The following is a 14,027-nucleotide window of genomic DNA, read 5'->3' on the forward strand; positions in this document are numbered from 1 at the left end:
ATGACCAGGATCCCTCCTGCCATGCTTTTCATGGCCATAGCTGCTTCCTCCCTGCCCCCTCCCTAACTCTGGCAACCAAAAACCTGTTTCTCATCTCTATAAAATTTCATCATTTCAAGGACATTATATAAATGGAATCATATGGTAGATGACATTTTGAGATTGCCTTTTTAAAAATTCCCTTGAGATCCATCCATGTATCAATACTTCATTTCTTTTTATTGCTAAGTAGTATTCATGGTATAAATAGAGGAAATTTCACCATTCATCCCTTGAAGAACATCTGGGTTGTTTTCATTTTGGGGCTGTTACAAATGAAGCTGCTATGCATATTCACGTATAGGTTTTGTGTGACTGTAAGTTTTCTTTTCTCTGGGATAAATGCCCAAGAGTGCAAATGCTGGATCGTATAGCAATTGTGCGTTTAGCTTAATAAGAAACTGTTGAATTCTTTTCCAGAGTGGCTGTACCATTTTATACTTGTATCAGCAAAGTATGAATGAACAGTTTTTCCAAATTCCTGCCTGCATTTGGTGTTATCACTGTTTTTTATTTTAGCCATTTTGATATCTCATTATTGTTTTAATTTGCATTTCCCTAATGGCTAATGATGTTAAATATCTTTTCATATGCTGGTTTGCCATCTGTTTATCCTCTTCAATGAAATGTCTGCAGCTCATTTTTTAATTGGATTTTTTTTTACCTTTGAGATCTGAGAGTTCTTTCTATATCCCTCCCACTTTATTGTAAAATTATTTTAGCTACTCTAGGTGCTGCGACTTTCCATATAAATTTTAGTAAAAAAATTATGTCTAAAAAAACTTTACTGACATTTTTATTGGAATTTCATTAAACCATCAATTTGAGGAGAACTGACATCTTTACTCTGTCGAGTCTTCCAGTCCACAAACACAACCTGTCTCTCCATTTCTTTAGGCTTTCTTAAATCAGCATTTTGAAATTTTCAAAATATAAGTCCTGTGTAACTTTTTTAGATTTATGCCTAAATATTTCATTTTCTTTGGACAAATTTTAAATGTTACTGTGGTTTCAATTTTGGTTTCCACACATTCATTGTTAGTCTATACAGATGTCATTGATTTTTGTCGTGTTGGTCTTCTATCTGCAAACTTGCTGAACTCACTGATCAGTTCTAGGAGCTTTTTTTGTAGAGTCCCTGGGGTTTCTACACAATTGTCACTTATAAATAGGAACTATCTTAGTACTTTCTTTCTAATTCATATGCCTTTTTTTAATATATTTTATTTATTTAGTTGACAGAGAGAGACACAGTTAGAGCAGGAACACAAGCAGGGGGAGTGGGAGAGGGAGAAGCAGACTCCCCGCTGAGCAGGGAGCCCGATGCGGGACTTGATCCCAGGACACTGGGATCGTGACCTGAGCCGAAGGCAGATGCTTAACGACTGAGCCACCCAGGCGCCCCATAATTCATACACCTTTTATTTCCTTTTCTTGCTTTATTGCTCTAGCTAAACTTCCAATACTATGTTGAATAAAGGTGGTGAAAAAGGACATTCTTCCCTTGTTCTCAGTCTTGTGGGGAAAGCATTCAGTCTTTCACCATTAAGGATAGTGCTAACTACAGGTATTTTGTAGATGCTTTTATAAAACTGAGGAAACTACTCTCTCTTCCTAGTTTTTTGATAGCTTTTATGATGAATGGGTGTTAGAATACTGTTTTTAAAATGGGCTTCAAACAGCTATATCAGAATCTAAAAACTGGATACTGACGCCCTTGTTGTGGCTTGCTTTTGCCTCTTCCTAAGGCAATGGTAGCCTTAGCCATTGGACACTGGATACAAAGAGCATATTATCCTGTCACACACATTGTCACACTTCATCAAGGTCAGTAAGTCAGTCCTCTGCCTTCTCTTACATTTTCCTTCCCCTATTTCCTTTTTCATCTGAGGTTGGTACCAAGGGATTCTTAAATTTTCTTTAAGAAAACACTAGGCCTATGATCCAGCAATTGCACTATTAGGTATTTACCCAAAGGATACAAAAATACCCATTCAAAGGGACACATACACCCTGATGGTTATAGCAGCATTATCAACAATAGCCAAATTATGGAAAGAGCCCAATGTCCATTGACTGATGAATGGATAAAAGAAGATGCAGGATGTATGTATACATACACACACACACACGTGGAATATTAGCCATAAAAAAGAAAGAAATCTTGCCATTTGCAATGACGTGGATGGAGCTAGAGAATGTTATGCCAAGCAAAATAAGTCAATCAGAGAAAGACAAATACCATATGATTTCATTCATTTGTGGAATTTAAGAAACAAAACAGATGAACATTGTGGGGGAAAAAAAAGAAGCAAGCCAGGAAACAGACTTTTAACTATAGAGAACAAACTGAGGGTTACTGGAGGGGAGGTGGGCTGGGGGTGTGGTGGGGAGGGGATAGGTTAAACAGGTGATGAGCATTAAGGAGGTTACTCGGTGTGATGAGCACTGGGTACTGTATGTAAGTGATGAATCACTGAATTCTACACCTGAGACTGATATTACATTGTACGTCAACTAACTGGAATTTAAATAAAAACTTGAGAAAAAAAGAAAGAAAAGAAAACAGTAGGCCTTCCCTGTAGTCGACTTAAGTGATACCCATGTCTTTTCAGGATGAGGCTTTAGGGGTAACTGACTACAGAATAGGGGTGATAAGACTGATATTAAAATATTTTTTTCAAATTTGAATATACTACCTGTAGAAGCATTAAGTAGAATATACCATTTCAATCACGTGTATGTATCACTCAGAGTGGCTTTAGAACGGGTAATGGTCTGTTGTCCCGGTCCCAGGACTTCGGTCTCATCACAGGTAGTGCCTGGTTGCAGATATGCCCTGCTTCAGACTCTTTCATCACCCCATCTGCTCTGTAGCTGTCTCTTCTTCAGGTCTGAGTCCAGGCTGGGAGACATCCAGAAGGCCTGGTCGAATGTGCAGTCAGGAGCCCACCAAATTAGATCTGTGGCTATAGGATAGACTATATTTGTGCAACTTCTTTCAGCCCAAGGTCAGCTCTGGGCCAGGCAGGGGGCCCACCCGGCCCCATCCCATCCCCCGACCCCGCCACCCTTGCCCAGGCCTTGCTGGCTATCTTCTTTCAGAGTCCTCAGGAACCAGGATGGGGAAGGCAGCCCTTTGAGTCATTCTGAAAGCTCTCATGAAGCATGCAGCTCCTTTCCAGACTGAGAGTAGACTGAGGAGTCGCAACCTGGGCATTCCAAGTGCTTTTCCCTGCCAGTCTGCCTGGGCATGGGTATTACTAGGAGCGGGTCATCGTCCCCAAGGGCCGCCCTACCATTCTCCCATGTCCATGCGAGAAACTCCAGATCAATGTCAACAACAGTTTTATCTCTTGGTAAATGTCAGTTATACTTCTCTAACAAGTTGAGGAAGTTGGTCACAAAACCTTTGTAGCAGAAGATAGCCAAGCAACCAAATCTGTGTCTTGTTGATTTGGAAATTAACACCCAAAAAGATTGACCGTGAAAACCACCTGACATGAGACCTCCCATTTAAGATTCCCTAAGTCAACATGTGCTTTTTCAATTCTTTAAGTCCCTAATTTCTCGTGCATCGCACTTTTTCTTTTCTACACATTTTCCTCTTTTTGGCTAAATGAGCAATATAGTCCCTCTTCTCCACAAGTTTTTTTTTTTTTTTTTAACATCAAATTCAGTCTGTACTTTGAAAATTGTATCACAACAGTCTGACAAAGATATCAACACCTGCCACTATGGAAGGGAAGTGAGGATCTCTTGGTAACTCACCCATCTTGTCAAACCATAGGAGTATTTTCACGACAGGCTAAGTTGTTTGTTTCTTTCCAGACGAAAGCTCTCATGGACAAGCTTCAGAAGACGGTTTCATCTGAAGGAAGATTTAAAAATCTCAGAGAAACCCTTAAAAAGTATGTTTATCTTAATCATTAAGTTACTCATAATGCAGAAATGTATTTTTTAAATATATACAGTATACAAATAGTGGCCCACCTCCTACTTTGCTTTGAAAAGAAAAACAAATGGGGAAGAACTTCCATCATCTAGGTATTTTCCTGATTCTTCTTTACATTTGAAAGACTGTGCATATACATTAAGTTTCTTTTGGACATAATGGTGGCATGCAGACTATCCCAAATAAGAAGAAAATATCATCATCTTTTACTCTAAAATCAAACCATCTACTATAAAAAGTTTCTTGATTTGGTATTTATTAATCTAAGCACAACGAGGAGACTGTGGTTCGCAGAGTTTGCCCAGCATCCCTTAGCAAGTGGTTATGCTGGGACTCAGACCCAGTTAGTTCTCTCTGGCTCAAAAGCCCATGTCCTCCTCACTCTTGACTCTGAGAAGACCAAGGTACGCCCCTCACAAAACAAAAACAGAGAAGGCATCACTTTAGAGAGCAGTGGTGATATTCATTAGGTCTGTGCCTTCTAAAACATTGAAATCCTGGCGAAAGCAGAAAACAAGCTTTACAGGCTCTAATCACCCTGATTTTTCTCCCCAGTTCTTGGAGGTTCCTCCATGCTCTTACTCCCTAGAAAGTGCGGCCAGTTTACAAGTTCTGCAGACGAGTACTGCTAGGACATACTCTGTATCTGTCTGTAAGCCAGCCTGTTGTTCGAACATGCATCGTCCCAAGCACATGTAAAACCTAAGGCTGTGATTTTCTCTTCTATTCTGCTGTGAGATGTATGGAAAACTCTTAATACCATGAGTGTGCTCGTGCAGACGAATTAAAAGACTTTATTCTTCAGGATTGAGGCCACACGGTTGCTTCCCGTGAAACACGGGAGGGGAGTCTCTATTGGGTGAGTGCGCTTGAGAACAGTGTCTCTTGGTTTTGCAGCTGTAACCCCCCAGCTGTTCCTTATCTGGGGATGTACCTGACGGACCTGGCGTTTATTGAAGAGGGAACACCAAACTTTACCGAGGAAGGCCTTGTTAATTTCTCCAAGATGAGAATGGTAGGTGGTCCTTTCATCATCAGCCTGTTTCAGTGACTGCAGTGGTTTAAAGAGAAGGGCTAAGGCACGGAGCTCACTGTTTGCTTTTTCATTTTGCGATGGAAGAGATGGGGGACACCAGGGTTCACATCTGCTGCGGCTGATTGAAGCGATTTTCAGCAGGGGTATTGCAGCTTGCATGCAGTCTGGGCAAAGGGGTGGGGAATGAAGCTCCAGGGATGAGTTTCTGAGACGGAACAGTGACAGACAGATGCTGAAGGCTTCTTGCTGGACAATGGGGTTCAGAGCACCAAGTTAGAACAAGGAGCCCAAGGACAGTAGCACCCAGAGCTTGCCTTTGCTGGACCGGAGGTCACCCAGGCCAACTGTTCCCCTGATTGTGATCAGTATCTTCTTGCCCTTTGCATTTCATGTGGCTCATTGAAGGGCAAGAAAGCCCTGGCTGGGCATAGAAAATGATAGGGCTGGGCTCTGGCACTTTGCTGGAGAAAGTGCCTGATGACTTGTGCATAGGGCCTGGAAGAATGTGTTGCAATACAAGGAAATACTTTTGCTTTGCTTTTGTGCTTATTGTTTCTCTCTTAGATATCACACATCATCAGAGAGATACGCCAATTCCAGCAGACTTGCTATCGAATAGACCATCAGCCAAAGGTAATATTGTGTGGTGGTTAAGGGAATTAATAAAGAAAAAAGTGGAAATTAATGAATTAGAAACAGTGGTAAAGTTGATCGATAATATCAAAAGCTGACTCACAGAAAAAAAAACAATAAAATAAAAAGACAAGTCTTTGGCAACTCTGATTGAGAAAGAAAGAAAGAAGGCAAAAAGAACACCAATTTATCAAGTTCTATTGATTATATATTCTCTATTTCTCATAAATCTGTCTACACCATTACCATCCTGGCCCAAGCTACCAGTATCTGTTACCTGGTCTACTTGCATTCACTCTAGAATGCAAAATCCATTCTACAAATTGCAGCCAAATAGAACTCTCCGAAACACAAAGCAAGATATGTTTGTCCCTTGTGTAAAATATTTTATAGGTTTTTCATTGCTCTTCAGATTAAGAAAGAAAAAGTCTTGATGTGTCCAATAAGTCCTATATTACAAGGCCTCTACTCATCTTTCAAAATTCGTCTCACATCATATATCCCCTTTCTTCCTCCATCCCAGCCACAGCTGGACTTTCTTTCTTTTCTTTTCTTTTCTTTCCCTTTCTTTCTTTCTTTCTTTCTTTCTTTCTTTCTTTCTTTCTTTCTTTCTTTCTTTCTTTCTTTCTTTCTTTTTCTTTCTTCCTCTTTCTTTCTCTCTTCCTTCCTTCCTTCTTTCCTTCATTTTTAAATAGATAGTTTTTAGAATCATTTTAACTTTACAGAAAAATTAAGAAGGTAGTACAGAAGATTCCCATAAAACTCACAGCCATTTTTTCCTTATTATTTCATGGTAATTGACAAACTTGTCATGAAACTCATAAGAAAGCTTAGACAGGCCAAAACAAAACAAAACAGAACAACAAGAACAAAAAACAAAAACAAAAAACCAGATGGATTTTTTGAAAAATAAAAAGAGTAAGAAAGAGCTTTCCCTACCAGATACAGACACATATCCTAAAACTATAACCAATAAAGCAGGACTACATTGGCATAGGAGTACAAATTCAGTGGCGTGGGATACAGTCCTGATGCAGATTTTGTCTATAGGAAAATCTAATCTGGAATAAAGGAGACATTTCAAGAAAGTGCCAGAAAGAAATTGACCAGTCAAGTAAAGGGAATAGGAATTTTGGCTGTCCATCTGATACCATTCACAAAAAAAATCCAGATGAGTTCATTGCCTAAATATAAAAAGAAATATTCAATTATTTGAATAAAATATAGTACAAAATATCCACAACCTTTAGATTTGAAAGACCTTCTATAGAACGTATGAGCTGTAAATGATAAGCTTGATTAAGTTTGCTGCATCAAAATGAAAACTTCTGTACGACAAAATGCAATTATTTAAAAAGCAAAAATAAAACCAGTAGGCTAGGAGGTGGTTTTTTTTTTTAATTTTTTCTTTTGAGAGAGAGAGAGTACGTGTGACAGCAAGTGGGGTAGTGGCAGAAGGAGAGGGAGAGAGAGAGCATCTTAAGCAGGCTCTATGCCCAGCATAGAGCCCGACAACGGGCTCGATCTCACGACCCAGAGATCACGACCTAAGCCAAAATCAAGAGTCAGACGCTTAATCGACTGAGCCACCCAGGCGCCCCAGGAGATGATATGTGTAACATGCAGAACAAAGGGACAGAATAACAGTATTCCTATAAGTCTGTAAGAAAAGTATAAACAACTTAAGAGAAAAATCGGCAAAGCTTTGAACAGGTGAGGTAGCTCACAGAATAAGAAACAAAACTGGCCATTTAAACAAATTTAAAATATTTTTTAAGTGTTTGACTTCACTAGTGAGAAAGAAAACAAAATGCAAGTTATAAAGACATCATTTTCACCTTACAGATAAACAAAATTTTATTTATTTATTTTTAAAGATTTTATTTATTTATTTGACAGAGAGAGAGATAGCGAGAGAGGGAACACAAGCAGGGGGAGTGGGAGAGGGAGAAGCAGGCTTCCCGTGGAGCAGGGAGCCCGATGCAGGGCTCGATCCCAGGACCCTGGGATCATGACCTGAGCCGAAGGCAGCCACTTTAATGACCAAGCCACCCAGGTGCCCCCAGATAAACAAAATTTTAAAATACTGGTAATATCAAACCTCAGAGTGTTGGATACCAGGTACTCTTATAAACTATATGTTACAGCAATTTGGGAGGTTATATCTGCATCATCTGTTAAAATTAAAAATTGATGAACTGAGCAACCACACGTCTTCTGCTTTGCTGGTGAGAGTAACATGGTTCATCCTCTTTAGAAAACTGTGTGGTGTGGATATTTCTTCAAACATTAAATATGCATCTACCTTATGACCCAGGAATTTCTCTCCTAGGTATTTATCCAGGGGCGAATGAAAACATGCCCACTGAAAGTCTTGTATAAAATGTTCATAGCATTTCTTGATAATAGCCGCAAACTGGAAACAGCCCAGGTGTCCATAAATAGATGAAGGGGTCAACAAATGTGGTGTATCTATCTCTACGACTCGGCACCACTCAGCAATGACAGGGCAGGCTAGTGATAGACGCCACAATATGGAAGAACTTCAAAACATTATGCTGAGTGAAAGAAGCTAGACACACAAGTACGTGCTGTATGCTTTAACTTCCATCAAATTCTCCAGTAGACAAAACGAATGCTTGGTACTAGAAACCATAGCAGTGGCCACTCCTGGGAGCAGACTGACAGGGAAGCTGAATGAGGGAACTTCCTGGGGTAGGGAAATGGTCCTGAAGCTGTGATATATATGCTAAAACTAATCCAACTCTTAATTTTTCTTATATAAACTGTATCTCAATAAAATTAAAGCAGTATTTCCACAGAAATACTCCAGGCCCCAACATGTTTATTTTAGTGTCATTTCCTTTCATTTCACTTCTAGGGTCCACCCCAAAGGAACATTCCCATGTGAGCACTAAGCAAACATGCTAATAAGGATTTCACTGTCACTTTGTGTAATAGTGAAATATTGACAGCAACTAAGCACCCATCAATAAGAGATTGTTAAATAAACTCTGATAGATCACATGTTAATGCTGTACAGCAGTTCACATTCTATGTACTGACATGGGGAGCTCTCACTGACTTACACTGAAGAGACGAAAGCACAATAAGGTGTATCTGAGGATTATAAGGGAAGAAAAGATTTCTATAAGAACATGTAATATCTAGAAAGCCAGAACACTCTGGAGAATACAAACCAGATGATAACAGTGGTGTCTCTTCAGGGAAGTGTCTGGGGTGAGGAGCTGGGAGAGGACTGGAAATGTGTGATTTTCTTTCTTTCTTTCTTTCTTTCTTTCTTTCTTTCTTTCTTTCTTTCTTTCTTTCTTTCTTTCTTTCTTTCTTTCTTTCTTTCTTTCTTTCTTTCTTTCTTTCTTTCTTTCTTTCTTTCTTTCTTTCTTTCTTTCTTTCTTTCTTTCTTTCTTTCTTTCTTTCTTTCTTTCTTTCTTTCTTTCTTTCCTTTCTTTCTTTCTTTCTTTCTTTCTTTCTTTCTTTCTTTCTTTCCTTTTCTTTCTTTTTTTCTTTTCCTTCCTTCCTTTTCCTTCCTTCCTTCCTTCCTTCCTTCCTTCCTTCCTTCCTTCCTTCCTTCCTCCCTCCCTCCCTCTTTCTTTCTTTCTTCCTTTTTTTTTTTTACAGTGAGAATATATTAATGATTTTTAAACCATGATATAACATTTTCAAATGTTCAAGAGAAAATGTTGAATTGTGCCCGATTCCGTTCAGAAAGTGTGCATACTCGTGTTCTGCAGGAACCCAAAGCTAGGATTTCCCTGTTCCTCCAGGTCACTCAGTACCTGCTTGACAAAGCCCTCATCATAGATGAAGATACGCTGTATGAACTGTCACTAAAAATTGAACCTCGGCTCCCTGCTTGAAGGTCCGGCTTCGCCCCTGAGTCTGTAGGATTCTCATGGAAAGCGGGACGGATAGAACAGTGCATGCCATGCTTCCCACAGTGCTGAGAGGACAGGGGACAGAGCCAAAGCCAGTCTCCTCCGTGCACCAAAGAAGATGGAACGGACCTGGAATTCTGTCTCCAGCCAGGAAAGCCCAGCTGTTTGGGGTCAAAGACAGATGCTTTCAGACTTGGGGTGGGAAGGCGAAAACATTGATCCTTGGTAGAGCTGATGGTGTGTTTTTCATAAGGGAAGGTCATAGAGGAGGTGCAGGTAGCCATTTTAAGGAAGCAGGTAAGAAGGTCGATTTCAAAGCCTTCCCGTGTTCTGTTAGAACTCGCGGACGAGGAGAGTGGAAAAGGCCTGAGCGGTTTGTCTGGCACTGCACTGGCCTGGGTACATCTGCTAGTCTTCTCTTAGGGTTTATAACTGCCTCTGTCATATTTTCTGTATTACAAGCTTCCAGAAAAGCCGAGGCTTCCTCTGTAGGGATGGGCCACCACATGAGCAATTTCAGTCTACAGCATGTGCATGGTTTTTAGTGCATTCTAACTATTTACGCTGGAGGAGTGGCATGTTCTGAAACTGCTTTTTTGGTCTTTGGGCAACAGGGCAAGAAAGACACGATGACAGCCGCGTGAACGTAACTTTTTTAAACGTAAACACTCAGTAGGCTTTGCCCCAGGGGATTCCAGTTCAGGTGGGGTAGGGGCTTCTCCCTGAGGCTGTGGGGCCTGAGAAGCCAGTGCCCTCAAAGACGCAGGTGCAGAGTTTGCAGAGAGGTGCCCGCACACCTCACCCACGGAACTGTGGAATGGGACGGAAGGCCACAAAGGGCCACGGGGTTTTAGGCTGAGTGACCAGACATACTTAAAAGTCATCTCTGCACCTTGCTGGGCTCCTTCTCCTCCATTCTCCCCACAGGAATGTGGGATTTTTTTTTCTGATTTACACAAACCATTTTTACGCTCACTATGAATACTGGTTGTATTTTTTAAAACATTGTTTAATGGGATTTTCTTTTTAAAACCCACACGTTTGTGTGCTATTGGTAGACAGTTCTTCCCCGGTCATCTTTGTTTTTAAATATTGGGATATTTATGAGTGCAAATATTCTACGTGTATGGAAGATGGGACCAACCACTCAACAGCTCCTCTCTCCGAAGACCAAATGCAGGGTTAGGCCTGCTACCCTGTGCTGGGGAAGTGACCTTACTTTCCCCAGGTTTGATGGTTGTTGAAGAAATAGGGCTAACTCACGTTTACCTCCCTCTTCTCTTCTCAGGGAGAGCTCTGTTTTAAAAGAAGAAAGAGGAAAAATACAGAGTTATTGTTACCTGAGCCTATTGCGCCTGATGATTTCTCCTAGAGGCATGAAGTATATTGATGCTGACATTGAAAAAAATTGATCTGTCTAGCTGTTTTCCCTCCTTCTTTGCACTTTAATTATCTTGTTAGAACTAACGGCTGACTAATAAATTCAGCTTGCTGGCTCATAAGGCCCAGTGGAAGCACTTGCGTTGATAATATACCATAGAGGTGGAGAATGTACATTTTTCCTGCATGGTAAGGGCCATCTCTGTACATAACTATATAGTGAAATATCAAGTAAGTAAAAGAAAATATTTATAATATTTTAAGACCATTCCAAAACTATTTTCAATAGGTCATATTAGCCAACAGTGTAGCACTAAACCCAAGGAGGGTTACTTATGAATGCTTTCTTTTTCTTTTTTTAAGAAGTTGCTTGTTTGTTCTCTTTAGTTTCGAGTAAGAGGTTGATGCATTTTAATGCATGATAAGAAGCATGGGTTGTTTGGATCCTAACGATGCATAACTTGCAATTTATTTCTCAGTGTTCACATACTGAGGGTTTGAACTAATATATGTCAACTTCACCAAGCACCTCAAGGTCTTGCCGAAGAAAAGGAAAATAAAGCTTAACTTTTTTGGCTCAAAAACATAGTCTTGGAAGGTGGACTAAAACCAGGAAAAATCAGTGACAGGACCACACACATAGTAGTTTCAGGCAAAACAACATGTGGACAGGTCCATGCGCTCTGCTTTGAAGTCTGCAAAGTATTCCAGAGGGGAAGAGGTCATTCGGTGTGTGGACCCTTATTTCTCTGACCCAAATATTCCCAGAGGCACTAAAGCCCTTCTTACTAAAGAAAAACGAGAGAGAGAGGAATTTCCAAATGCTCCTCCCCTTCTGGAGAGCCAGGGTTTCCTCAACTTAGTGACAAAGCTGTGTCGCCTATTTCCTGCAAAATGTTGGAAGCGCCCCCCAGTGGTCGGCTACGGCACCGTTAGTTGCTATGGTGACCCTTAGAGTTTTCTTAAGTTACATGCCCCTCCTCCTTACTAGAGTCTGAAACCTTGCTGGAACTGCAAAAAGAGAGAACTCTACCTCCAAGGGAGCTCCTTTTGATGATCTGCACCACTTCTGGACCATCTGGGATAAGAATGTGCATTTTTTAAAAACTCAATTTGGTCACATTTAAAATCGCCAAGAGCAATTTGCAGTGCTTCTGATTGTTAAAGCACCCATCCTCTTCTGCCTTTCAAGTTTGTATTTATTGTTGGGGTGTGCACTCCCAGCTGTGTCTGCCCTTATTCCATTATATGAGACCCACTTCTAAGAGCAGAAAGCAGGCCAGCCCCTAACAACCAAATAGCAAACACTTGTATTATTGCTAAATTAACCTAGGAAATCAGAAGTAAAAGCCAATTTCATGCTTTCAGATGAATGCCCACATTTTGTACTGTCCATGAAATTATCTTGGGACTTTTAGGGGATGCCTTTGGTTATTAACATCCAGTTTTGCTGCAGGGACAAATCTCTTACTTAAGCCAACGTATTATGTGACAGGTTTAGGCATGAAGTGGAGTGTTGTCACTTTTCCTTAGTGTTTCTCTGAAGGAATTTAAAGAGAGAATTTTAAACTACGGTTGCAGTATTTCAAGTGGCTCTCCCACAAAGCCCCCATTAATGTTTGTTAGATTTCATACATCTTAAAGTACTGCTTAAAAACAAATGAAACTCATAGATACTGAATAACTTAGAAGAGAAAAAACTGTCACATTCCCATTTGGAGTATATGATGATGGGTTACTACCTCTTCTCTCACTATACAAGACAAAACTTGGGTCGGCAATGACTGGGCCACTTTTTAAATTCTTAACTAAAAAAGTAATGCAATAGAGGGGTTATTCCCCCCTCCAGAATAACTTTTATTTTAAAATAAAGGATTTTATTTAGCTTTTCTTTGCAAAGTTTGATTTTATTCCCCCTGGAAAAAAAAAAAATCTTTCTCTTTGCTCTAAAGATTTTTTTTTAATTCAACCTGTGAAGTTTTATCATTTTTACTGCTATTGAAATAGGATATACTATATATGGGATATATATTACATGGTGGAATAAATTATATATTATTTATGGCTAAAGAATAGAGCCAGGCTAATGTCCACAGCCAGAAGGAATACATGAACGTGGTTCATTTTCATTTCAGTAAGACAGCCGATTGTAAGTGTAGATAATGACTTGATTACAGATGCCCCTACGTGAATCCTGATAATAAGACTTGAGTCAATGAAATCTAATCACAGCATCATTTTTTTTTCCATGGCTGTGAGTGACTTAAAATCAAGACAGGGCAGAGCTGGAGTAGAAAACAACCATTTGGTTGTAGGTATAAACACAGGGATGACTGAGAAAATTATTCATCTTGGCCACCACACAGCCTGAGATTAACGTTAGTGTTGATTGTACTTGATCTCATCTGCCCAAGAAAAAGAAGAGTTCTCCTGGATGTTGACCACTGTCTTTTGCACAGTCCATTTCGTTTTTTCCCTAGAAAGGCAGTTGTGGAAGAGCCGGCCGAGGTGCCCTGGCCCTGAGCCCGAGGCCCGGATGTCCATCTGTGAGCTGGGAAACCTGAGGCCAGTGCTAAAGCCTCCTTGAGCCCGTTCCCTCATCTGCAAAATGGAACTAATCTTGATTCCTGTGCTGCCTACCTCACAGGGCTGTCTTCAGGACAAAATGAGTTAGGTTGTAAACTGTAAAGTGCTGTCCAAATGTGAGGTAGCGTGATTACCATCCTCATCTCTCTTTGGCAGAGAATTATTTAAATGTATTTCTTTGTTATGTGTGTGTGTGTGTGTGTGTGTGTGTGTGATGGACAGACCTGTGTGTTACTTTGAGAAGTATAATGTTTGTGTCCAGTAACTTTGCAAATCTGCTGACGTTTGTGACTCTGACAGAGGGGTTTGTGCCATGGCCTAACACTTGCCAGGTGGGGTGTGGTTTATACCTATATGCAAATTAAATTTTGCCTTTCTTGGTTCTCGAAAATCTCATTAGTCTCTTCATTGATTCTTTTTGCATTTTTCTACCTCGTCTTCTTTGTAGCAATGGGCTTCCTCAGATATATTCATTTACTTCTAAAGTTCAGGAGAAAATAAA

At 40.2% G+C, this 14,027-nt stretch overlaps 1 protein-coding gene across 3 annotated transcripts in view; it reads left to right on the plus strand.

The window, feature by feature from the left end:
- RASGRF2 (Ras protein specific guanine nucleotide releasing factor 2) overlaps positions 1-12,850 on the plus strand; it is a 238,355-nt gene extending 225,505 nt beyond the window's left edge. For all 3 annotated transcript variants that reach the window (XM_064596309.1, XM_064596310.1, XM_064596311.1), the window contains 4 exons: positions 3,871-3,950; positions 4,892-5,009; positions 5,595-5,663; positions 9,449-12,850. In XM_064596309.1, the coding sequence (XP_064452379.1) occupies positions 3,871-3,950; positions 4,892-5,009; positions 5,595-5,663; positions 9,449-9,541 (360 nt within the window). In that variant the 3' untranslated portion in view covers positions 9,542-12,850. The remainder of the gene's footprint in view (positions 1-3,870; positions 3,951-4,891; positions 5,010-5,594; positions 5,664-9,448) is intronic.
- The last annotated feature ends 1,177 nt before the right edge of the window (positions 12,851-14,027 follow it).

Source organism: Mirounga angustirostris, unplaced genomic scaffold (genome assembly GCF_029215605.1).
Source record: "Mirounga angustirostris isolate CCGP_5_RB_7025 unplaced genomic scaffold, mMirAng1.0.hap1 SCAF_7, whole genome shotgun sequence".
Classification (NCBI taxonomy): domain Eukaryota; kingdom Metazoa; phylum Chordata; class Mammalia; order Carnivora; family Phocidae; genus Mirounga; species Mirounga angustirostris.